This window comes from Bubalus bubalis, chromosome 15 (assembly GCF_019923935.1).
Source record: "Bubalus bubalis isolate 160015118507 breed Murrah chromosome 15, NDDB_SH_1, whole genome shotgun sequence".
Taxonomy (NCBI): Eukaryota; Metazoa; Chordata; class Mammalia; order Artiodactyla; family Bovidae; genus Bubalus; species Bubalus bubalis.
The window spans coordinates 6,198,528-6,226,164 of NC_059171.1; the positions used below are offsets into that span (position 1 = coordinate 6,198,528).

The 27,637-nt window shown below is 39.0% G+C and overlaps 1 protein-coding gene across 1 annotated transcript in view; it reads right to left on the minus strand.

Moving 5' to 3' along the window:
- CNGB3 (cyclic nucleotide gated channel subunit beta 3) overlaps positions 1 to 27,637 on the minus strand; it is a 191,217-nt gene that overhangs the window by 58,396 nt on the left and 105,184 nt on the right. The window contains exons 7-11 of the mRNA XM_044928514.2: positions 26,439 to 26,489; positions 21,083 to 21,169; positions 17,769 to 17,833; positions 16,918 to 17,040; positions 2,703 to 2,844 (exon numbers count right to left, since the gene is read on the minus strand). Of these exons, the coding sequence (XP_044784449.2) occupies positions 2,703 to 2,844; positions 16,918 to 17,040; positions 17,769 to 17,833; positions 21,083 to 21,169; positions 26,439 to 26,489 (468 nt within the window). The remainder of the gene's footprint in view (positions 1 to 2,702; positions 2,845 to 16,917; positions 17,041 to 17,768; positions 17,834 to 21,082; positions 21,170 to 26,438; positions 26,490 to 27,637) is intronic.

Below are 27,637 nucleotides of genomic sequence, written 5' to 3' on the forward strand. Positions count from 1 at the left end.
GAACATAGTAACTGCTATATATGCCAGACTTTACTATTTTTATTGTTATTATATGGTCTTATCTTATGACTTCTGAATTACATGTATGAATTTGGGATACTTTTTAATCTCCTTAAACTAGAGTTGTCTCAACTGCAAAACTGAGAAAATACTGAAGGCGATCTGGCTACTTCACATAGATTTTAGAAGTTATAAAATAATATGATCTTTGCCATTTATATTCAAATTAGTTGCATTTATATTCAAATTAATTGTCTTTCTCTATAAACAAACTTCCTATTTTCAATCACTGTTAATGTGTCTCCCCAAGCATTAAGATTATGATAATTTATACTCATAGTTTTTAACTGCATAGTGTTCATCTTCCAAACTGAAATATTTTCTAAATCGAGTTTCCTTTACAATCTCTCTCTCTACTCAATTACCACGTTCAGGTTGAAGTGGCATATATTCACCATATTTTTTTATTTTTTGTATTTTGATGCTTCGATTTCTTGGACTATCCCTCCCAGAGTTAGCTAAGCCAGGTGGTGCAGTGGTAAAGAAACTGCCTGCCAATGCAGGAGATGCAAGAGATGTGGGTTCCATCCCTGGGTCGGGAAGATCCCCTGGAGCTGGAAATGGCAACTCACTCCAGTATTTCGTGCCTGGAAAATTCCATGGACAGAGGAGCCTGGTGGGCTACAGTCCACAGGGTTGCAAAGAGTAGGACAAGACTGAGCACACAAAGATTGCAACCAACTCAAATGGGAGAGCCCCTTTCATATGCAAAATAGCCAATCCTGGGCCCTGACTTCAGCAGCCTTCTTCACTGGCTCTCATATTCCAGGCTACTCTCCACCTGCTGCAATTACCTCAGGTCCAATTGCCAGGCCACTGAGAGAGTCCCTACAATCCAGAGCCTGTTGAAATGATACAAACTTGCCAATCTTAAATGCTGTTACTCTGCTTGATCAGTTCCTTTTCTGGTTCCCTCCTAAGTAGGCCTCTGGGCAAGGAGTGACCATCTCCTCCTGGATCTATTTGTATAACAGACTATCTTTTCAGTGTCAATCGTCTCCTGATCTGTTGCCCTCACCATCTGTAAATGATAATAAAACCTGTATTTTAAAACAGTATGCATGCATGCATGCTAAGTGGCTTCAGTTGTGCCTGACTCTTTGCAACCCTATTGACTCTAGCCCGCCAGGCTCCTCTGTCCATGGGATTCTCCAGGCAAGAACACTGGAGTGGCTTGCCTCTCCTCCTCCAGGGGATCTTCCTGACCCAGGGATCAAACCTGTGTCTCTTTCTCCTAAATTGGCAGGCAGAATTTTTTTTTTTCTAAACCACTAGAGCCACCTGGTAAGCCCTTAAAACAGTATAACCCTTCCAATTTATATTTTGATTGATCTTCCATAAATCTCTTTGTTCAAAATTCTTCCCTGGCTGACTTTCCATTGCCCTTAAGATGAAGTTCAACATCTGCAACATTCAGAGCCCTTAAACTATCTGGTCCTTACTACGTCTCTAACCTTATTTACAGGTGTCTTTCTCTCCAGCTATTCTGGTACTCTTCTGTTTCCTCAAACGTATATGGTGCTTTATTATTGCCATCTTTCACACATAGTTTCTGATTGACTGAACTCTCTCTCTTTAACTACCGAATCCTATCTGCTTTTTTAAGATGTTGCAAAGACATTTTCTCCTCCATGAAACCTCCTGGGAAGCTTCCTTTTTCTGCTCTAATACAGAGCTTTCAAACTCCCCTCTGGAACTTATCATGGTTAGCAGCTCCTTGACATTCATGGAAGTAGGATTTGAGTTTTGACTATTTGTGATCAGCTTTTTGTTGTTATTTAGTCACTTCAGTCGTGTCTGACTCTTTGCGACCCCATGGGCAATAGCCTGCCGGGCTCCTCTGCCCATGAGATTTCCCAGGCAAGAATGCTGGAGTGGAATAATTTTCATTGCTAAATTTTGTTAAAGCATGGGTTATATTCATAACACTGTTAGTGTAGTGAGTGGGAATCAGTCGCTTATCTGGTGGTAATAATCATTTTGTGATTACAATCTCAAGATGGGGTTTTGCTTTCAGACATAAAATGTGTAAAGCGCCTTACAAGGAAGTATAATTCTAAAGACGCTGTGCTGTTGAGCTTTTTATTTCTTGTGGTCTGAGAAATCTCAAAGGTGCTGGGCTCTAACCTTGGCAAATGCCAATCATCTTGCAATAAAGTTATTTGGGTATTTGATTTACTTTCTCACAAGACTGTGATTCCTTGAGAATAAGGACAAGAAGATGCCATAATAAACATTTATGAACCAAGGATTTTAATTAATTTAGATGACATTTGGTAACCTCTGATTTAAATGACCTCTGAAGTTGACTTTAATCCAGGGATACTATGACAATATTTGAAGTTTAAGTAAAAAAAAAGAGGGCTTCTAAAGGTTTTCAGAAAAACTTAGAAATGTGACTCCCTGAGAGTCTAACAGATACTCATTGTGTACAAGTTTTCTGATAGATTTAATAGTTTAAAAATGGAAAGGCAATGTTGATCCATTTACAGCCCCCTTCAATTCATTAAAAGAGATGAAAGTTAGTAAAATTTAAAAAGCACCATATAGATTTTTATTTTTCCTATGTAAAGTTTATAAAAAATTGATAGGGTTTCAAAAATGACAGCATCATGTATCTAGGGATTCACATCTCAATTTACCTGACCAATTAAGCTGGAGAACACAAAAACTCCAGAAAAGAAGTTCAACAGTTGAAAAAGAATTTCAAATGAAGTTTGTGGTTCTGGAAGGCCCCCAATGGTAATCAAAGTTCGAACTGCCCAATAATAACATCTCAGATACCTGTGAAAAGAGAAGATATGCATTTTGCTTTTTACTATAGCAGTAAAATGCATTATGCTTGGGAATATATTGCTATAATACTAGATTTTAACACATTCCCTCGCAATTAAGATTTCCTAGTTTTAAGCAGCATTAGCAACTACCGTGTGTATTAAAGTAAACTTCTCTTTTAAGGTAAACTTCTTGATAAACACTGTGAAATGACTAAACAAAGCCAAAGAAGGTGTCTATTAGTCATTCCACTTATTTCTCCCTGCAAAACAAGTCACCCTAGAGTTTAGTGGTATGAAGCAGCAACTATTTTACTAGGCTTGTGACGCTGTGGGTCAGATGTTTGTGGAAGACCCCTAAGACGGCTCATCTACTCCATGAGGAGTGAACCCTCAGGAGACTTGAATGCCAGGAGACAGCTGGGAGGACGTGATTGAGGCCAGAGTCCTGAGGCCGTGGTTCCAACTGTTGGCTGAGTTCTTCTGTCGTGCATGTCTGTTTGGAACACCCAGGTTGTCTCCTCTCACAGTCTGAGCTGGGATGGTGGCACCCGCTGGGGCTGGCTGTGTATTTTCATTCAGCCTGTGAGTGTGGCTAGCTTGGGCTTCCTTACAGCATGGAAGTCTTGGTGTAGATGGACTTCTTGCCTGGCTGGCTTCCCCCCGAGTGGTAGAAGCTCAGGCAGTAGCTTGTAAGGCTTCCTGTAACTCAGAAACCCTATAATGTCTTAATCTCTTGCCACATATATTTGCCAAGCAAGTCTCTAAGACCAGCCAGATTCAAGGGAAGGGATATTCAAATCTACCTTTCAATGAGAGGAGCAGCGAAAAGTGTGAGGCTACCTTTAAACTACTTCATAGTGACTAGTGAGGGATATCATAGATATCAAGGGGGTTTATGGAGATTGAAAAGACCTTTATAGTTTAGAACCAGCTGTTTTTTTACTGATGGAAGATAGAGCAGGTGGGTATATACCTCCTGTCTCTTTTCTACTCATATCTTACTATATGATTGAATATATAAACCATGACAGAGACAGAGAACTGAGTTCTATCTTAAAAGGGAAATTACTCTTGAGTGTAATAGCTAATTTTTCTAGAAATTTAGTATTGAAGAAAACCAAGTATGCTCAGAAATATACTTTATAAAGATTCTGTACTAAACTTTAGCAATTGCAAATGGAGAGACAGATCATTATAGCCCAGATGGGAAGAAAATCTGGGACCAGGGCAACAAAAACGAATATGATAAAGATGAGGACAGAACATGTGAGATTCACTTGGCTATATGTGGCTAAGGGTTTCATGGAGTCCCGAGTGAGGTGGGAAGAGAAATTAGTATTACAACCCATTGTATATATATTATAATTTTGGTCCATAATTAGATACTGTTTGTTGCTGTTTAGTCGTTAAGTTGTGTCCGATTCTCTGCAACCCCGTGGACTGTAGCCAGCCAGATGCCTCTGTCTATGGGGTTTGCATGGCAGGAATATTACAGTAGGTTGCCATTTTCTTCTCCAGGGGATCTTCCTGATCCAGGGATTAAACCCATGTCTCCTGCTGGCAGGTGGATTCTTTACCACTGAGCCCCTGGGAAGCCCACACAATTAGGTGCCTATTTGATATATTCCATATAGCTCTGATAACCTGGTCTGGATCAGATATTTCCACTGAATCCTGGAAGAAAAATGTCCTATATAGAGAGGCCATTTTCAGATATTGTTGCAGAGAGGCATGCAGACTTAGTGGGCTGCAGCCAGCTATCTTGGTTTCCAGAGTACACAGGAAAGCAGCACTGCTACAGAATCCTGGCCTGGCCAGTCCTTCATTTCTTATCCGGGTGTGCCGCATAAACGCTTGCACTTTAAGCAAACGTGCATTTATCTTTGAACAAGGATGGCCTTTTCTGTGTGTGTGTGAGAATAGGTTATACTTTTCAGGTCTTCAAACAGTAAGAAGTTGAGGTTTACAAAGAAGGAATCAAACTGCAGTTAAAGTCAGTATTCAAATAAAAACAGACCTAGAGAGAAATCACTTGTTTTGAAATTCAATACCTTTTGAAGGACATGAGTCTTTTTGTTTGTTTTATCTGGTACATACAAGAACGGACAAATAATTAACTCTTTGGTAGGATCTGAAACCACTGTGCCAAGAGAATAAAGTATCACTAGTCTGCAACATTTTTTCTAACAAGCTTTCTTGGACTTACAGATACTAGAGTGAACTGGATGTCAAAGAGAACTACCTTGAAGAAGTATGGAATTAATTTTATGGATTGCATTTAATTTTCAACTCCAGTTTATAATTTCTCATCACCTGACTTAGCGTGATCACAAGTCCTGGGCCTGTGGGTCTCTGAATTAAGGAAATTTATTGACCCCAGCGCAACCCACGAGTGGGACATGGACCAGATTCTCTCCCTACATAGCCAACTCCAACTATTGGGATTACTGTGCCCTACAAAGTCCCTCTAGTATTGAGAGGAACAAATATAGGAATTGCTTTCTCTTATTTTCTTATTTACAGATGTTACAAAATAACAAGTGTAAAATTTAGGCATTGATTTTCCAAATCTGAAGGGTCAGCCTTGAACCATTTTTTTCATGATGAAAAAGCCTGCAACGTTATTTGGAAGTTTTCTGCCCTGATGCTTTGTGGTTTACCTTGGAATTCTTTTCTCAGTCATGTCTTATATCCAGGCATGCACAAACAAAGGTAAGATTTGTAATTTAATTAGATGGCACCATATTGATCTTCCAGGATTAGCTTAATTAGTCAAGTGTGTCCACCTCTAATATTTACGCCCTGGGCAGATAGATCTTTTCAAGGAGATTCTGTGTGGCTGATTTAATACATGAGCTATCTTATAGGCTATATATATATATATATATATATATATAGCCTCAAGTTAAAGCACCAAGGCAAAATTTGACATAAAACCATAAAAAATAATTTTGTATGAAAATAGAACTTCTTCCTCTGTGAAACAAATGCAACATGAAACTTCCCCCCAGCATTTTGTTTTGAAATATTTCAAACAAGCAGAAAAACTGAAAGAATTTCACCCTTGTATTCACAGCATAGATGTTATTAATATTATGAACATTTTACTTTGTCTTCTTTGTCACATGTTTCTCCACTTTCCATCCATCAACCCATCTTATTTTTGGGTGCATTTCAAAGTAATTTGCAGACAGACACTTCCTCCTAAATACAGTACTTCAGAATATATATGTGTGTGTGTGTGTATATATATATATATATATATGTATTACTACAGTTCTAGACTGATATAGTTATTTAAAAAAACTTGAACATACATTGAAAGCACAAATCTTAAGTATACCATCTGACACTATTTGATGAATTATGAGAAATCCATACATCTGTGTAATTCAGAAACCCATCAAGATAGAGGACATTTCTATCACTCCAGAAATTTCTCTCATTTCTTTTCCCCAGTCAATTCCTGCCCCCAGGGGTGGCTGTTGTTTCAGATGAGCTTTGCCTGCTTTAGAATTTCACGCAAATGAAATCACACATGTGTACACGGTTGTGTAAGATTTCTTTCACTCAGAATAATGTTTTTGAGATTTAGCTGGGTTTTTGTGTGTTTATTCGTTTTTACTGCTAAGCATATCCCTTGCATGACTATGGCACAGTATGTTTATCCATCTTCCTGTGGATGAAAACCTAGACGTTTCAAGCTTTTGGTTCTCATGAATAGACATTCTATGAATATACTTATATACATTCTTTCATAGACATATATTTTTAAGTTCTCTTGGGCAAATATTTAGGGTTGGAATTTTTGTTTTTAAGGTAGGTGCTATATTTAGTTGTAAAACAAACTGTCAGATTTTATCCCTCCAACAGTGTATGAGATTTCCAGTTGCTTTATATGTTTAACCCAAGAATATGAAGTTTTAAAAAATTTTAACCAATGTGGTGGATGTGTAGTGGGACATGCAACTTTTAAAAGTACCCAATTTCATACTTTATGAGTGAACCTTTTAACTACCTCCACCTGTCTTAGTTCCAGTTCCAGGTTTCTGTAAATTTCTCACTGAAGACACTGAATCTGGAGGAGAACGTTAGGAGTCTAATCTCATTAGAAGATAAACTCCTCAAAAACAGGCATGACAAATAGGAGCTTAATAATATTTGTTAAATGCTGTGAAAGAATAAGTGAAAGATCTTGCAAACCCAAGACTGAAGAGCATGGGAAGCTGCATCTGTGATTACGTCCATGTAATCCCCATGCGGACTCCTCCCTGTCACGCCACCAGCTGCCTTTCATCTCCCTCTGGTCTGCCGATCTGCTGTTCTGGAGTGGCTTTGATGCATTTAAGGGAGTCTAAGTGTCTAGTGTAAAGACCACTCTTTCTTTCTTTTCCTGCTAGTGTCTGAACTGAAGTATCTAGGGGACCCTGACTTAATAACTTCATTTACCCTTGTCTCATCTTCCTTGTCAGATAAGGCAATGGCACCCCACTCCAGTACTCTTGCCTGGAAAATCCCGTGGACGGAGGAGCCTGGTGTGCTGCAGTCCATGGGGTCGCTAAGAGTCGGACATGACTGAGCGACTTCACTTTCACTTTTCACTTTCATGCATTGGAGAAGGAAATGGCAACCCACTCCAGTGTTCTTGCCTGGAGAATCCCAGGGACGGGGGAGCCTGGTGGGCTGCCATTTATGGGGTTGCACAGAGTTGGACACGACTGAAGTGACTTAGCATAGCATAGCATCTTCCTCGTGTACAAAGGGAAGGGAGTAAGTTATCCTAAATTTCCCAAGCACTAAAGTATGGACATTCCAACTCCTTCACCCCATCTAGAGTTATTATTCCCATGACAAACTTGCTTCCTCTTTTACTCGTTCATTTGATGATTTTTGTGTCGGGGACTGAGGTTAGGGATTTGTTAAGAATTTTTTGCACATTGGGAAATTTGTATCAGAAAATAAATAAATTGTGGTATATATGGATAAAGGGAGACTGGGAACATTTCTGGATACCAAATAACTGGAGGCAGGAATGGCAAACCACTCCATTATTCTTGCCTGGAGAACCCCATGGGCAGTATGAAAAGGCAAAAAGATATGACACCAGAAGATGAGCCCCCAGATTGGAAGGTGTCCAATATGCTATGGAGGAAGAGTGGGGGGAAATTACTAATAGCTCCAGAAAAAATGAAACAGCTGAGCCAAGGTTGAAACGATGTTCAGTTGTGGATGTGTCTTGTGGCAAAAGTAAAGTCTGATGCTATAAAGAGCATTGCATAAGAACCCGAAATGTTAGGTCCATGAAGCAAGGTAATTGGACATGGTCAAGCAAGAGATGACAAGAGTGAACACTGACATCTTAAGAATCAGTGAACTAAGATGGACAGGAGTGGGCAAATTTAATTCAGGTGACCAAGATATCTACTAACATGGGCAAGAATCCCTTAGAAGAAATGGAGTAGCCATCATAGTTAACAAGTCCAAAATGCAGTACTTGGGTGCAACCTCAAAAACGACAGGAAGATGTTGGCTCATTTCCAAGGCAAACAATTCAACATCACTGTAATCCAAATCTATGCCCCAACCACAAATGCCAGAAAGCTGAAGTTGACTGATTTTATGCAGACCAACAAGACCTAACACCAAAAAAGATGTCCTTTTCATCATAGAGGATTGAAATGCAGAACTAGGAAGTTAAGAAATACCTGGAGTAACAGGAACATTTGGCCTTGGAGTACAAAATGAAGCAGGGAAAAGGCTAACAGGTTTGCCAAGAGAACACATTGGTTATAGCAAATACCCTCTTCCAACAACACAAGAGATGACTCTACACAGAGACATCACCAAGTGGTCAACACCAAAATCAGATTGATTATATTCTTTGCAGCCAAGGGTGGAGAAGCTCTATACAGGCAGCAAAAATAAGACCGGGACCTGACTGTGGCTCAGATCATGAACTCCTTATTGCAAAATTCAGGCTTAAATTGAAGAAAGTAGGGAAAGCCACTAGGCCATTTAGGTATGACCTAAATCAAATATCTTACAATTATACAGTGGAGGTGATAAATAAATTTAAGGAATCAGATCTGGTAGACAGTGGGTCTGAAGAACTACAGAGATTAATAACATAGTACAGAAGGCATTGATCAAAACCATCCCCGAGGAAAAGAAATGCCAAGAAGGCAGAGTGGTTGTCTGAGGAGGCTTTACAAATGGATGAGAAAAGAAGAGAAGCAAAAGGCAAGGGAGAAAGGCAAGATACACCCAACTGAATGCAGGGTTCCAGAGAATAGCAAGGAGAGATAAGAAAGCCTTCTCAAGTTAACAGTGCAAAGAAATAGAGGAAAACAGTAGAATGGAAAGGACTAGAGATTTCTTCAAGAAAACTGGAGATATCTAGGGAACATTCTATGCAAGAATGGGCATGATTAAAGGCAGAAACAGCAAGGCCTTAGCAGAAGCAGGAGTGATTAAGAAGAGGTGGAAAGAAATACACAGAACTATACAAAAAAGGTCTTAATGACCTGGGTAACCATGATGGTGTGATTACTTACCTAGAGCCAGACATCCTGGAGTGTGAAGTCAACTGGGCCTTGGGAAGCATTACTATAAACAAAGCTAGTGGAGGTGATGGAATTCCAGCTGAGCTATTTAAAATTCTAAAAGAGGATGCTGTTAAAGTGCTGCATTCAAATATGCAAGCAAATTGGGAAAACTCAGCAGTGGTCATAGGACTTGAAAAGGTCAGTTTTCATTTTAACCCCAAAGAAGGGCAATGCCAAAGAATGTTCAAACTACTGTTTAATTGTGCTCATTCACGCTAGCAAGATAATGCTCAAAATTCTTCAAACTAGGCTTCAACAGTACATGAACTGAGAGCTTCCAGGTATACAAGCTGAGTTTAGAAAAAGCAGAGGAGCCAGAGATCAAATTGCCAACATTCACTGGATCATAGAGAAAGCAAGGGAATTCCAGAAAAACATCTACTTCTGCTTTATTGATGATATTAAAGCCTTTGACTGTGTGGATCACAAATAATTGTGGAAAATTCTTAAAGAGATGGGAGTATCAGATCACCTTACGGGTTTGCTGAGGAACATGCATGCAGATAAGAACACTTAGAACTGGACATGGAACAACAGAGTAGTTCAAAATTGAGAAAGGAGTAAGTCAAGGCTGTATTTTGTCCCCCTGCTTGTTTAACTTCTATGCAGAGTACATCACGTGAAATACCAGGTTGGAGGAATCACAAGCTGGAATCAAGATTGCCAGCAGAAATATCAACAACCTCAGATATGCAGATGATACTGCTCTAATGGCAGAAAATGAAGAGGAGCTAAAGAATCTCTTGATGAGGATGAAGACGAGTGAAAAAACTGGCTTAAAGATCATGGTGTCTGGTCCTATCACTTCATGGTAAATAAAAGGGAAAAAAGTGGAAATGGTGACAAATTTTATCTTCTTGGGCACCAGAATCACTGTGGATGGTGAGTGCAGCATGAAATTAAAACATACATGCTCCTTGGAAGGAAAGCTATGACAAATCTTGACAGCATGTTAAAAAGCAGAGACATCAGTTTGCTGACAAAGGTCCTTACAATTAAAGCTATGGTTTTTCCAGTAGTTATGTACAGATGTGAGAGTTGGACCACAAAGAAGGCTGAGCACCGAAGAATTAATGCCTCTGAACTGTGGTGCTGGAGAAGACTCTTGAGAGTCCCTTGGACTGCAAGGAGATCCAACCAGTCCATCCTAAAGGAGATCAGCCCTGAATATTTTGCTCAAGCTCCAATACTTCGACCATCTGATGTGAAGTGCCAACTCATTGGAAAAGACCCTGATTCTAGGAAAGATTGAAGGCAGAAGAAGGGGGAGACAGAGGATGAGGTGCTTGGATAACCTCACTCCAATCAAACTCCAGGAGACAGTGAAGGATAGGGAAGCCTGGCATGCTGCAGTCTATGTGGTCTGAGTCGGGCATGATTTAGGAACAGCAGCAACTTATGTTCTGATTTTGAGCTAAGTAAGCCCTTTCCTGCTTTGTCATATTTCACAGTCAGATGAAGGCTGCCATGTACTTAGTATAAATGAAAATAACCTCTTGTCTTCTACTGAAATGAACAGACATTGTTATTTTGATGAAGATTAATAGAATTGTAATAAATGCCTCTTGTTTTAAATGTTCACAGTGCTTCACTTATACCCTACAGTTGCTGCATAATTCTAACTAGGACAAGGTTCACAAGTCCAGTGATCTCATAAGCAACCTCCAAATTATATGTCATCAGGAGCCATCACAAGGGTTAACTAAAAAAAGACTTTATGCTTTTGAGGTCAAAGAGTAATATGAAGTAAGAGAAGAGATAGGTGCTGCTTTAAAACGGTGGGAAATGCAGGTGTATTAACAACTGCCATTTACAAATTATTTATTATCATTTTATTTGCCTGTGCCGAGTCTCAGTTGGGGCATGTGGGATCTAGTTCCCCTACTAGGGATCAAACCCAGGCCCCCTGCATTGGAGTGTAGAGTCTTAGCCACTGGGTAAACTCTGGGAGATGGCGAGGGACAGGGAGGCCTGGCATGCTGCAGACCACGGGGTCGTAAAGAGTCAGATGTGACTGGGTGACTAAACAATAACAAGAACAATTATTTATACATTATATATATACACATATACATATATATATATATATATATATATATATATATATAAATAAAACAGCACACACACATTTGCTACTTTTAAAGGCATTTTCTTGGTAAGGATGTGTCCCTGACACTTGGTAAGAGGATTATTGGGCTTCCCTGGTGGCTCAGCTGGTAAAGAATCCGCCTGCAATGCGGGAGACCTGGGTTCGATCCCTGGATTGGGAAGATCCCCTGGAGAAGGGAAAGGCTACCCACTCTAGTATTCTGGCCTGGAGAATTTCATGGACTGTATAGTTCATGGGGTTGCAAAGAGTTGGACACGACTGAGCGGCTTTCACTTTCACTTTCAAGAGGATTATTAGAGCTTTGGTTTTGGGTGAGAGCCCTCCTGTCTAAAGGAGCAGAGAATGCAGGCTGTTTGATAGCAATGCTGAAAAATGTATTGAAACATGCTCTTTGGGCCAGAAAATGACCACTTTTTTGTAATCTATCATGAATGATTAAGAAGAATGAGTGGCTTCTTTTTCCAAAGAGAAAATGCAGATAGCCTATCAGATCAGATCAGTCGCTCAGTCGTGTCTGACTCTTTGCGACCCCATGAATTGCAGCACGCCAGGCCTCCCTGTCCATCACCAACTCCCGGAGTTCACTCAGACTCACGTCCATCGAGTCAGTGATGCCATCCAGCCATCTCATCCTCTGTCCTCCCCTTCTCCTCCTGCCCCCAATCCCTCCCAGCATCAGAGTCTTTTCATGCGAAGAGTGAGTCAACTCTTCGCATGAGGTGGCCAAAGTACTGGAGTTTCAGCTTTAGAATCATTCCTTCCAAAGAAATCCCAGGGCTGATCTCCTTCAGAATGGACTGGTTGGATCTCCTTGCAGTCCAAAGGACTCTCAAGAGTCTTCTCCAACACCACAGTTCAAAAGCATCAATTCTTCAGTGCTCAGCCTTCTTCACAGTCCAACTCTCACTTCCATACATGACCACAGGAAAAACCATAGCCTTGACTAGACGAACCTTTGTTGGCAAAGTAATGTCTCTGTTTTGGAAGATGGCCTATAGACACGTGAAAAGATGCTCAACATTGCTAACCATCAGGGAAATGTAAATCAAAATCACAATGAGATATCACCTCATACATCTTAGAATTTCTATCATCAAAAAGAACAAAAATAACAAATGTTGGCAAGGATGTGGAGAAAAGGAAACCTTTGTACACTATTGGTAGTAATGTAAATTGGTATAGCTGCTATGGAAAATAGTACAGAGGTTTCTCAAAAAAATTAAAAATAGAACTATCATATGACCCAGCAATTCCATTCCTGGGTATATATCCAAAAAACCTACCAATCTGAAATGCACCCCAATGTTCATAGCAGTGTTGTTTACCATTGTCAAGATATGGAAGCAACCTAAGTGTCCGTTAATAGATGATTGGTTAAAGAAGATGGACACATCTTTTCCATATAGACACAATGGAATACCACCCAGCTATGACAAAGAACGAAATCCTGCCATTTGCAGCAACATGGATGGACTTGGAGGGTATTATACTAAGTGAAATGGATCAAAGACAAATATTGTATAATATCATTTCTATGAGGAATTGAAAAAAATACAACAAACTAGTGAATATAACAAAAAAGAAGCAGACTCACAGACATAGAGGACAAACTAGGGGTTTCCAGTGGAGTGAGGGAGCGAAGGAGGGGCAATGTGGGGACAGGGAATTGAGAAGTACAAGCTATTACGTATAAAATAAGCTATAAGAATATATTGTACAATGTGGGGAATATAGTCAATATTTTACAATAACTATAAATGGAGCACAACCTTTAAAAATTATGACTCACTGTATTGTACATCTATAACTTACATAATATTGTACAGCAACTATAACAATAACAATTTTTGTAAAAGGATGAGTAGCGTCTAATTCTTTGGTACAAGGTTCCATTTGCATCTCCTAATACAAGCTTATTAGTGAGGTTCTCAAATCTTTTATCTTTACTGTCTTTGGTGCTTGATCGGTTAATAGTTGTGTGTTGATGTCTCAGACTTTGACGGTGTGTTTGCCAGTTTCTCTTCCTTCTAGTAATTTTTGCTCTTCAAGTTTCTTTGACTCATTGTAACTGTTTTGCATTAGGTGCATTACACATTTAGAACTGGGAAATACTGATGGCGAATTGAAACTATTACCATTATATGGTGACTTAATTTTTCCCTAAAATAATTTTTGTTTCGAAGTCTATTTTGACTGATATAGTTTGATAATCTCTTTCAGCTGGTGAATTTAGTCCATACTAACTTATTCTGCTTACTGATATATTTTATCAGTAAGAATTGATGCTTTTGATCTGTGGTGTTGGAGAAGACTCTTAAGAGAGTCCCTGGACTGCAAGGTGATCCAACCAGTCCATCCTAAAGGAGATCAGTCCTGGGTGTTCTTTGGAAGGAATGATGCTAAAGCTGAAACTCCAGTACTTTGGCCACCTCATGCGAAGAGTTGACTCATTGGAAAAGACTTTGATGCTGGGAAGGATTGGGGGCAGGAGGAGAAGGGGAGGACAGAGGATGAGATGGCTGGGTGGCATCACCGACTCGATGGACATGAGTTTGAGTAGACTCTGGGAGTTGGTGATGGACAGGGAGGCCTGGCATGCTGCAATTCATGGGGTTGCAAAGAGTCGGACATGACTGAGCCACTGAACTGAACTGAACTAATATATTTTAAATTGTTTTAGCATCTCACCATTTTTTTTCTTCTAATGATTAAGAATTTATCCTCTCTATTTCTGTTCTTTACTGATAATCTCACCACTCAACTCCAGCTTCAGGACACATAATATTTTTCTAGATTTCAGAGATTCCTTTTACTTTCTAAAGAATTTAGCAATCATTGGGAACTGTTGTAATATGTTATATAGAAATGTGTCTTATAACAAGTAATTACAATACCTAATACAACAAACATTTCAAGTAGGTTATCTTCTTGTATTTTAATGAGAGGGCATTTTGAATATCTGGTCTACACTATAGCTGGAATTAGATGTCTAAAATATTAGCACACTTTAGCTTTAGCTTCTTATGGGTCAAAGCTGAGGTTTCTTTCTTCTTATTATAATAATATAAATTTAATCGCTCCTTCCTTTTTTCTTTCCTTTCTCTCTCTTTCATATACTCAGTATATGTTAGGTATTTAAAGAAGGCGAGAAGGAAGAGAAAGAGTGAAGAAACTCCCTTCTTGTCTTCTCTAAGACCTGACATATACTAAGCATGTGCTGTATACTTAATATTCTAAGCACTGAGAGCAAGACATATTCTCTAAAAATGCTGCAGAGAGGCATCCAGGGATGAAGAGAGAAATAGCTCTCCTCTTTCTAGATGGCAGAAATTTTTCTAATTTGAGTAAAACAGTAATCAGACTCATGCATCTGATGATATTTAATTATATACTTCTAGAAGATATTTCGGAGAAGGCAATGGCACCCCACTCCAGTACTCTTGCCTGGAAAATCCCATGGACCGAGGAGCCTTGTAGGCTGCAGTCCATGCTAAGGTTCGGACACGACTGAGCAACTTCACTTTCACTTTCCACTTTCATGCATTGGAGAAGGAAATGGTAACCCACTCCAGTGTTCTTGCCTGGAGAATCCCAGGGACGGGGGAGCCTGGTGGGCTGCCTTCTATGGGGTTGCAGAGTCGACATGACTAAAGCGACTTAGCAGCAGCAGCAGCAGACAATATTTAATATCGTTGGTATCTTAATCAGTTTTCTATATAGTTCTATTAAGCTGAATACATATGTAGTTTCTAAAGGAAATTACTTATAGATTTGGTTATAAACTTTCTTCTGTTGCTGTGTGTGTGCGTGTGTGTGTGTGTGTAGTTTCCCAGTCAGTGGGCCCTATGACTTTAAATTTTTAAAATTAGTTCTGGCTAAAATTTCAAAAAATGTTGTTACCATCCCTCATTCAGATCCTGCTCACTCTAGCTGGTGTGTAATTCCGTGAGTTATCTTTCCTCCCTCCTGTAATTGCTTTCCTTCCCAAGGCTGCTGTGAGCTGCCCTTCAAAGTCATGCTGGGACCTGCTATTTTCCGGTAACGACATTGCCTTACAGTATGCTCAAACTCATTTCCCTGGAGCAGAAAGTCAGTGGCGGCCACTTTATGCCAGGCCTTTATATTTACCAAAAATTTCACTATTAAATAATTCAGCTGCCATTATTGAGTTGTGATTCTACTGCACCAAAATTTTCAGATAATCTCTTTTAATCTCGGAGTACTTGCACATCTAATTATCAAGTTTAGTTTATGATCCTTGTTTAAACTTTATCCTAAGTTTAGTTTATGGTCTGTAAGCGTTTAATTGAGTTAGTGGTTATAGCTGACTCATAACCCATAAAACCCTTCAGTGGTAAACTAATTAGTCATTGCACCTGCCCTCCAAATAATTAACATTGTTCACTACTAACATCAGTGTTGGAGTTATTAAAAGTTACTTTACCACTCCGTTATCTATAGCAGAGGCTTCTCAACTTCTCTGATCTTGATCCAGAATAAGAAATGAATTTTACAGGTCAACTCAGGACACACACACACCCACACCCACACCCCCCCACACACACAGACGTGAATGCACACACACGCACACACACATGCACACAGATACACACATGCACACATGCGTGCACACACACACATGTACACACACACACAAGCACACGCACATGCACACACACATGCACACATGTGTGCACACACACACACAGATGCACACATGCACGCACACACACAACACACCCCTACTAGGAATGACAGCCAATTTTCTACTCTGTCATCCTCTATTCATTCTACCCTCTCTCACTCAAAAGCATACTGACTTCCTACAGAGTTTTTACTGTCCACTAATGGACTGTGCTTTACAATTTCAAAAACACTGGCTTACGAAAACTCCCACTGGAATAGAAGTTAAGAAGAGTCAGTAAAAGTTTCCTTCAAAAGGAACGCTTACCCTGCACGCAGACATAGAGAACAGACTTGTGAACATGGGAGGGAAGGAGAGGGCGGGGTGAACTGAGCGCAGGAGTGAGATATACATGTCACTATGTGCACAATAGATGCTCCTAGCTCCTGGGAGGTGGCCGTGTCACAGAGGCGCTCAGCCTGGTGCTCTGTGATAACCTGGGGGTGTGCGCAATAGATGCTCCTAGCTCCTGGGAGGTGGCTGGGTCACAGAGGCGCTCAGCCTGGTGCTCTGTGATGACCTGGGGGTGGGGTGAGGCTGGATGGGGGAGGTTCAAGAGGGAGGGGTTAGATGTACACTCGTGGCTGATTCACACTGCTGTACAGCAGAGCCGACCCAACATTGTAAAGCAATCATCCTCCAATCAAAAATAAATAAAAAAATAAAAAAAATAAAACTCACTTGTTTCCCTCACCATCATACACCCATCTGGTACTTCCAATTCCTTCATAGTTTGAAGCCCAATAATACATACAAGCATTAATGTGCAGCGTAAACAGCAAGTATCCAGTTGTACGAATTACTCTGTCAATGAGAAGTGCAAAGTGAGGCTTGTGTTGTTTCTGGAATACAGCCTATTTTAACATTTTCTTTTTCTTAAAGTCTCTGCTGAATCTCCTTGCTTTAAATTTGTGAACTGTTAGCTCTCATTAGTACAGTATAAAATGATGGTGCCGTCACAGGTTTTCAGACTTCAGTCTCTTGACTGGGACTGACAGAGTGGAAAAAAAACCTCTTCTCTTCTCACAGATGGCATGAGTCAGTTCCCTGAAAGACATGTCTCCAGGGTCACCTCTCCAGTCTGAGTTCCATAAAATACACCATGCTGATTTCACTGGATATCTCCGAAAAGCTCATGGGACTTCATGCTACAGTTGACTGACTAGAGGTCTCTGGGCAAGTTAAGTTCAGAACAGCGAATGAATGAAAATTCAGATTGGAATGAATTGTCAGGAGAGAGATGCAAAGTCAGCTTGGAAAAGAACACATTTCTCTGACCTTGTTCTGAGGGAAGCAGGTAATATGCCCTCTTTTTTTGGTCAGGTATTCTTCTAAATCTAAGTTTCATACTTTCATCTCACTTTGAAGTGTTCAGATCTGTTTTAGAACATAACCCAATATTCTACATGGCCCCAAATCTGAGATTATTCCTTACTCTCTTGCAGGGAGGCCATATTCGTCCCTAATTCTGTCTGAAATGTCATAGCACTGCGCTCTCTCCCAGCCCCAAAGTACACTGAGTTATACTTTACCTGTAAATGTACGCCTTGTTCATTATAGACTCGAGGTGATGGTTAAACTCAAAAAATGAAGAGTACTGTGTAGGAAACAAGCAAAGGAATCCAAAAGTGTGTTAGTCTTAAATACATCTCTTACATTTAAATAAAACAATATGAAATAAACCTTATTTGCTACTGAAAATAATTATATTCATGTCTTAAACAAAAACCGAGATCTGTTTAAGTGGTGTTTTCCTCTGGGCAGTGCGTTTCAGCAAGGTGCCAAACTTATAGAGCTTCTTGCTTTTTTTTCATTTCTACTCTCTAGTTACGTCTTATTTGTAATGCTTTTAGAAAATCAAGCTTAAAAACATTTCTTTCCTTTTTTCTTTTTAAAGCATATAGTGGAACTTTGTCTCACAATAATTAAAAATCACACCTCCCTTCAACATATAAGTAAAATAGGAGAAGAAGAATAAAATACATTGAAGTCACAAACAGGTGTTAAGTCCTGGTGCTCAACACTGGCATTACATATAAGCAAGTTGCATTAAATGTGTATTTATTTCAACAAAATTTAAAGTCCAGTAACTGTTAGCATTGGTTTTCTATCCATGACACTGTTCAAAGATACAGTGGGTTTAGATGCGTCTGAACAGTTGCTATTTGCCTCAAGGTTTTCTTCTGCTTACACCCACTTCCATCTCAGCAGATACTCCCTACATGCACCCCCTACTTTCTCTTTTAATTTATAGGCTGTAAAATGCAAGAGCATGAAATCCAGAGGTGAACACCAATCTCCTCTCTTCCATTTATTAACTGTGTGACCTTGCAAAAGTCACTTAATATTTCTGTATTTCATTTTCCTCATCTGTAAAATGAGGACATCAGAGAACATGACTCCAAAAGAGGTTGCATACTTACATGACTTCATGCATTTAATCGTATAATATGCTTAGACTCATAGGACCTTACAGATTGGAAGGGCTATGAGAGGTTATTAAGTTCAAAGAGTATTTGGTTCACAATTTCATCCAATGCAGGTATGACTATAATAGAACATTTGGGAACTAGAAAACAGGTATAATAGCAATGACTACTAATCTCGGAATATGCACAAACGATTTGTTTTTCTAGAATTCCTGAGTAGGAAACATCCATTCAGCACTCAGATTAAGATAATTTCCATTTGTGGTAACTTGTTTACTGTGCTCTTGATAGAAGCTTGCACAAAGACACATTTTAAAGTTTTGCTTAAGTGTTCACTGTAGAGAAAATTCATATTCTTAATTTGTTTTTTCATATATACTTTGGGGGTAGACAAATGATATTTTCTCTAGAGAACTGCAAACTAAAATGACACACTTCTGTGGAAATGGCTGGACTGTGGGGCTATGATAAGAAGATTAATGCTGACTTTCAGGACTTCCTAGATTTTAAAAACCTACTACAGATAGTGGTAGTATCTTTTGGACACCATAGGGATGCAAAGATGGGGTGTGAAGATGTAGCGTTTTATAAGATTTTATTATGATACAAAACTCCCCAATTCATAGGAACCAGAGACTCTCTGAAAGTTGCTCATCTGAGAAGTGGGCTCCTGAAATGTCCATTTGACACTAGAAAACTGATGATGGATGGCCAGCCCACCAAGCTGCTAGGAATGTTAAATTCTACTCAGTCTAGAACCACACCCTGTGGTCAAAACAAAAGTCCCTAGAGTAGTCTTGAGTGTGTGAGACTATAGAGTAACATCCCTCTTGATGTGGAAAAATCATGAACGTGGAAAGAGAGCCTTTCAGCCTGAAGTTCACTTGCTCATCTGATGATAGTAAAGACTTTGGAGTCAAAACATATGTGATAGACTCCAGATACTGCCACTCACCAGCTGCGTGTCTGGACAGATTTTTTTAAACCCTGCTTATTCTCATTTTCATCTCCAGAAAGAGCTTGTTTGGAGGAATAAATGAGACAATGAATAAAAGTTTAACAAAGTGTGTAGCACCGAGCATGGATCCAGCAAGCAGCAGTTGCTGCTGCGTCAGGATCCACTCGAGCCTCCAGGTTATGCCATCTTGTCTTCCCAAAGTGTCAAAGAGATAATCGCCTAAAACTGAAAGAATCCGTGGTATTCCTTTTAAGAAGGCTGTCTTTGGGAATGCAAGCTACTATTGCTATTATTAAAGATTTCTACAAAATTCCACATGCTGACTCTCCTCAGACTCATTTTAGGTACCTGATAAAGCTATGACTTATAAAATATTTATATCTTAGAATCTTTATCAACAGGTAATTTATTAATACAGTTCAAGAACAGTAAGAAATGCATACCTTCAAAGTCTTTTCTCCTATTCTGCCCCCGTGCCTGCCTGCTAAGTCATTTCAGTATTGTTCGACTCTTTGTGGCCCTGTGGACTGCAGCCCGCCAGGCTCCTCTGTCTGTGAGATTCTCCAGGCAGGAACACTGGAGTGGGCTTCTGTGCCCTCTTCCAGGGGATCTTCCTGACCCAGGGATCGAACCCGAGTCTCTTATGTCTCCTGCACTGGCAGGTGGATTCTTTACTGCTAGGAAAGGAAGCCCCATTCCTGCCCCTATGCATCCTGATTTCCTCTCCAGCCTCAGTTAACCATTTTTATTAGATTTTTTTTGGTAGTTGTCCACTGTTTACATAATACAGAAAAATAGAATATGTTTTCTTTCTGTTGCAAGACTTAACATTGTTCTATAAACTGTTTTGTAACTAACATTTTTTCCTTAACTTTGTTGTTTTATCTTGGAGGTTGTTCTCTACCAGTTCACAGAAAACTCCCTCTTTATTTTTACATTACAAAGTCTTCTACTGTATAGAAGTACTGCGATTTAACTAGTTCCCTCTCAATGAACATTTGAGCTCTAACTATATAAATACTTTTGTTATGCAAAAGTGTTTGCATTTTTCTATAATTATAGAATTTTAGATGAGTAGGATAGCTTAGCAGTCATCTCATCTGACACCCTCATTTTAAACCCAGTGTTCCAAGCATTCAGTGACTATGTAATAAAAAGTGACAAGTGGAAAAGAATAGATTTATAAAATATTCATTCATAATTATAGCTGTATTTAGAAACACAAAAGCATTCCTATTTTAAAAATACCTGTTATGAGGTACAGACTCAAAACAACCAAGAGCAAGCAACTTCTATCAGTAGAAATAATGATATTTTCCCTTCATTCAGTTTTTAAAATTTATAGCATTGATGAGGGCAGAAAAAGGGAGGACAGTTTTTGGAAACAATTGGGATATTTTAAATTACTTGAAGAGTTCCATTATTATAAGAAGAAGACAATTAAATATAGTAATCTTACCTTTAGCATCCTATTTGTCCTAAATATTGGATTAAACCCAAAGACGAGGTAGAAAACATCAAAGGGCATTATTGATGCCATATCCAGCTGTTGGAAGAACATACTCATAATTATGATGTGATTACATAAGGTTTTGGACATAAATTGACATATCAGTGTATGTAAAAGTTAACTAGTCACTGTGAATTATTTGCTGTTTAATATAAAATTGTTTTCAGTTAGATATGCATGGTGTCACTGAAAGGTAGATCAACACCACGAAAACAAGAGCACTATTTCATAGCTTCTGGCCAATGAATTTCATTGCCAGCTGCATGCATCTGGTCTTGCTAAGCTTAGGCGTTGCATTTGTCTGGAATTTTGTTGAGCTGTCACATGTATTTCAGAGATGGCATGGTTGCTACTGTTAGAATATATTTTAATAGTATTTTGAACTTGGGGTTTTTGGACTGAAGCTCAAGCTCATGATTGATTTTATTTGAAACAACTGGACATTCATTGTAGTGATAAATTTTTATGTTTCAACCAGTTCTCCAGTGGTCAGGCTGATTATATTGTTGGTGGTACATCCAGATGCTTCAGTCCTTTCTACTGCTCTCTACTTTGGATCATATTGTTTACAACAAATAGCAGGGAGCATATCTGTCACAGAATGTACAGGCTAACAGAGATGAGAGGAAAGAAATCAGTTCCATTTACAATTAATTATCAGTTCTGATGGGAGAAGGTATTGAAAGTACCATTATAGCTAAAAACATATTTTAAATATGTGATGTATTTAAATTATTCTGGCTTTATATTACCTTGGTAATTGTGAAATGAAAGCATCATACTTGCATACTTTCTTGATTTCAATGATAACAATAAAAATTTTTATGTAAGATAATGATTCATTTTCATTCATCTTTATGTTATCTTGAAAAATAGGGTACATTAAAGAAACATTTAATTTATTTAAGATAATTAAGAGCAGTTAAGAATTTTCTGTAAGGCCATACATATGAAATGAAAAGTTAAAGTAATTGATTGTGTACTAGAATTTCAAAGCCTAGTGATATTGGAAAGAAATGGGACTCTCAGTTTGAATCAACCAGATTGGTTACCATAAACAAAGGATTTACTAGAAGTATTGGCTTAAAATGCATAATGTCATCAAACCTTATTGATTTTATCCTACAGATACTGAGCCTCCTGACAAGTTGAGAGGTGTACATAGAGTTACTATAATAATGTCTTATAAATGAGGAAGCAGGAGCACGGAATCGCTGATTTGTCTAGTGCTATTTCAACATCCAATTGCTTGAAGGCCCATTTGACTTTTCCCATGCAGACAGTCAATAAGTTGTGCTTGATATTAACATATTGTCATGGATTTGTGTAGATAGAGATGATTTATTTCTCACTGAATTGTAGAAAATTGAATTAATGATCAACACTGTACTCTGTACAAGGAACTTTGCAAAGCACATTGGAGTTAAGATACTGTTTCTGTCCACAAGAAATTAACAGTCAATGATAGGATAACCAAGCACAAAAATAGGTATAACACAATGCCATAAGACATGTATTATATGTCTACCTGCAATGCAGGAGACCCTGGCTTGATTCCTCGGTCAGGGAGATCAGCTGGAGAAGGGATAGGCTACCCACTCCAGTATTCTTGGGCTTCCCTGGTAGCTCAGCTGGTAAAGAATCTGGCTGCAATGTCGGAAACCTGGGTTTGATCCCTGGGTTGGGAAGATCCCCTGGAGAAGGGAAAGGCTACCCACTCCAGTATTCTGGCCTGGAGAATTCCATGGACTGTATAGTCCCTGGGGTCACAAAGAGTTGGACACAACTGATTAGCTTTCACTTCACACATGACCTGTGGGATGTGCTAAGGAAATTCAAAAGAAGTGACCTCAATTAGACGTGAAAGTTTACACTTAGAAACCCAAATTAAATATGTGAGTTAATTTGCATTTATTCAAATTCAAGAAAGTGATTAAGAGTTTGAAATAAGCTTTGTAGCACTTACAAAGAATATTAGTTCTCTTTGTAGAGTTCATCAAAGTAGTTTAGATCTTTTAAGACTATGTCTAAGTATGTGGGAAATTTTTACAAAGAAAATTAGTTGGAGATGAAAACAGATTGAAAGAAATTGCAATCACCATAGATTGCCAACAGGGACAATCTGGCACCTAAACCTAGATCTGTATATTTTACAAAGTCTGAGGCCACTGTAGTGTCCTTGAAATGGGAAGTTGGAGTTCAGTCATACAGATTGGGTAACCTTGTATCACCCTCAACTCTCTGCCTATTTCTCAGAGTTAGGATAAACAATAAAAGATAATAAACTACCTTGTAAATAATTATTCGAAGAGGCAGAGGAATCAGAAGTCATATTGCCAGCATTTGTTGGATCATGGAGAAAGCAAGGGAGTTTCAGAAAAACATCTATTTCTGCCTCATTGACTATGCTAAATAAAGCCTTTGGCTGTATGGATCACAGCAAACTGTGGAAAATTCTTAAAGTGATAGGAGTACCAGACCACCTTACACTCTGCTGAAAAACGTGTATATGGGTCAAGAAACAATGGTTAGAACTGGGCATGGAACAAATGACTAGTTCAAATTGGAAAAGGAGTACAACAAGGCTGTATATTGTCACCCTGCTTATTTAACTTACACGCTGTGTTTTTGTTTGGTTAAGTCGTGACTGACTCTTTTGTGACCCCATGGACTATAGCCTGCTCCTCTGCCCATGGGATTTCCCAGGCAAGAATACTTGAGTGGGTTGCCATTTTCTTCTCTAGGGGATCTTCCTGACCCAGGGATTGAACCTGCATCTCCTGCATTACAGGCAGATTTTTTACCACTGAGCCACCAGGGAAGCCCATCGTGTGAAATTCCAGGGTGGATGAATCACAAGTTAGAATCAAGATTGCAGGGAGAAGTATCAACGACTTCAGATATGCATATGATACCACTCTAATGGCAGAAAGTGAAAAGGAACAAAAGAGCCTCTTGATGAGGATGAAAGAGAGTGAAAAAGCTGGCTTGAAACTCAACACTGAAAAAATGAAAATCATGGTATCCAACTCCATCACTTCATGGTGAGTAGAAAGGGAAAGAATGGAAACAGTGACAGATTTATTTTCCTGGGCTCCAAAATTACTGCAGTGACTGAAGCCATGAAATTCAAAGACGCTTGCTTCTTGGAAGGAAAGCTATGATGAACCTAGACAGTGTATCAAAAAGCAGAGACATCACTTTGCCAAAGAAAGTCCATATAGTCAGAGCTATGGTTTTTCCAGTAGTTACGTACTGATGTGAAAGTTGGACCATGAAGACTGAGTGCCAAAGAGCTGATACTTTTTACCTGTGGTGTTGGAGAAGATTCTTGAGAGTCCCTTAGACTGCAACGAGATCAGTCCATTCTAAAGGAAAGTCAACACTGAATATTCATTGGAAGGATTGTTGCTTAATCTGAAGCTTCAACATTTTGGCCACCTGATGCAAAGAGCCAACTCATTGGAAAAGACCCTGATGCTGGGAAAGACTGAAGGCAGGCAAAGAAGGGGAAGACAGAGGATGAGATGGTTGGATAGCATCACTCACTCAATGGACATGAATTTGAGCAAATTCCTGGAGACAATGAATAAGCATGGTGTGCTGCTGTCCATGTGGTTGCAGAGTCAGACATAACTTAGTGACTGAACAGCAACAACAACAGATAATTATTGGTGAAAAACTACATATGGGTGAAAAAATAATATTATACAATTATTTGAAAAAAAGAAGGTGCCATGTTATCTATATAATTGCTTCTTTTTAAATTTGCTGTATGCCATTTGAACAATTTCCAGAGATTTTATCTTATTTAAAACATTTTTATTTTGTATTGGAGTATAGGTGATTAACAATGTGTGAATTTCAGGTGTACAGCAAAATGATTCAATTATACATATACATGTATGTTGTTGTTTAGTCACTGGGTCATGTCTGACTCTTTTGTGACCCCATGGATTGTAACCTGCCATCTTCCTCTGTCCATGAGATTTTCCAGGTGAGAATACTGGAGTGGGTTGCCATTTCCTTCTCCATGGGATTTCCTGACCCAGTGATCAAACCCGTGTCTCCTGCATTGGGTGGCAGATTCTTTACTGCTCAGTCACCAGGGAAAGCCTGGTGTTGGATGTATACATGTATATTGTATACTGAAAAGCAAAGACGTTACTCTGCTGACAAAGGTCATATGGTCAAAGCTATGGTCTGCCCAGTGTTCACGTACGGTTGTGAGAGCTGGACTGTAGAGGAGGCTGAGCACCAAAGAATTGATGGTTTTGAACTGTGGTGCTGGAGAAGACTCTTGAGAGTCCCTTGGACTGCAAGGAGATCCAACCACTCAATCTTAAGGGAAATTAACCCTGAATATTCATTGGAAGGACTGATGCTGAAACCGAAGCTTCAGATTTTTGGTCACCTGATGCAAGCAGCTGACTCATTGGAAAAGTCTTGATGCTGGGAAAGATTGAGGGCAGAAGGAGAAGAGGGCATAAGAAGATGAGAGGCTGGATGGCATGACTGATGCAATGGACATGAACTTGGGCAAACTTCGAGAGACGCAGCCTGGCATGCTGCAATCCATGGGGTCACAAAGAGTTGGACATGACTGTGCGACTGAACAACAACAGCAGTGTATGTGTTTGTATATGTATACGTGTTAGTTGTGTAGTTGTGTCTGACTCTTTGAGACCCCATGGACCGTAGCCTCTGTCGATGGAATTCTTGAGGCAAGAATACTGGAGTGGTTGCCATTTCCTGCCTTCCTTCAGAGGATCTTCCTGCATTGCAGGCAGATTCTTTACTGTCTGAGCCACCAGAGAAGCCCATGTATATGTACATTCTTTTTCAAATTCTTTTTCCCATTTAAGTTATTGCAGAATATTGAGCAGAGTTTCCTGAGTTATTTCATACTGTATTTTATGTTATATGAACAAGAATGAAATAGGAGTAGAAACAATTTTGTTGACTTTTACATCATCTTGCTACATGAATTGGAGGCTAAAATTCTGAATGGACAGGACAAAAATACACTCCATATTCCTTTACTGACATTTAATAGGATTTAAATATGACCACTCTGTTTTGTTTTGCTTAATAAAGACCCATATTTTGAATTACACACTTGCACATACATGGAAGTATATTGTATAATTATTGAGAAGAAGAAACTCAGCCTAATACAACTTCATCTGTATAAACTTTGTTAAACAGGCTGCAGTTTTGAAAGGAAGCAGTTTTTTTTGGTAGAAATTTGTGGATGGACTTAAACTCAAAATGATATTGGATTTTGGAATTGTAAGTCACCTACCTGAAATTTTGTAGAATTCCTGTAGTGTCTCTTTAGTTCATTTGAATCCACCTGAAATATATTATAATTCATATTAATTTTATGCAATTTCATTAAATACATTCTCACTTAAAAATATTTATAACTATTTCTTTCTATTAGGCCCTTCCAATTTCAGCCTATAAATATGCTTCCTGTTTACATATCTTAAATCAATAAACCTTCCTTGGCTTTGTTTTCTTTTTGTATTTTTTCTAATTATTTGTCACACTCAAGCTTCTTAGAGAGTTGCCTACCTTGTTTTGTTCTATGCACTTCCCTCATATTTATTCCTCAGCAAAAGGTAATTTGATGGTGATTTGACTTTTGCTTACTTCTTCAATTCCACCAAGGCTACAGTTTTGAAAGCCACCAGTGATCTCCTAATGAGCACACCCGGGGGGTCCTTTATAACACTATCATTCTTTTATGGTGGGGCTTCCCTGATAGCTCAGTTGGTAAAGAACCTGCCTGCAATGCAGGAGACCCCAGTTTGATTCCTGGGTTGGGATGATCCGATGGAGAAGGGAAAGGCTACGCACTTCAGTATTCTGGCCTGGAGAATTCCATGGACACAGTCCCTGGGGTCGCAAAGAGTCGGACAGGACTTAGCGACTTTCACTTTCACTTTTCTTTTATGGCATTCACTGTGTTTTGAAATCACACATACCTTTCATTCCCATTTATTTAAAATCGGTCTACTCTGTGAATGATAATGTATTTCTGGACAGGGTTGATTTTGTTTAGCAACTGTGTATAACTAGTGACTATAAATATTAAAAGCTCAATAAATATTTGAGTGGATGAACAGGTAAAGGAACAAAGAGATGAAGAAAACTTTTGAAGCAGTTGACTTTTTGGGGACAATATTAAACTTTCTTTTTCCCAAGAATCTGTAATGCCATTCTTTACTTCTTCAGTTTCAACTGAAGAAGTTGAAAAAAAACTGCTTCCTTTCAAAACTGCAGCCTGTTTAACAAAGTTTATACAGATGAAGTTGTATTAGGCTGAGTTTCTTCTTCTCAATAATTATGCAATATACTTCTGTGTATGTGCAAGTGTGTAATTCAAAATATGGGTCTTTATTAAGCAAAACAAAACAGAGTGGCCATATTTAAATTCTATTAAATGTCAGTAAAGGAATATGGAGCTTATTTTGTCTTGTCCATACAGAATTTACT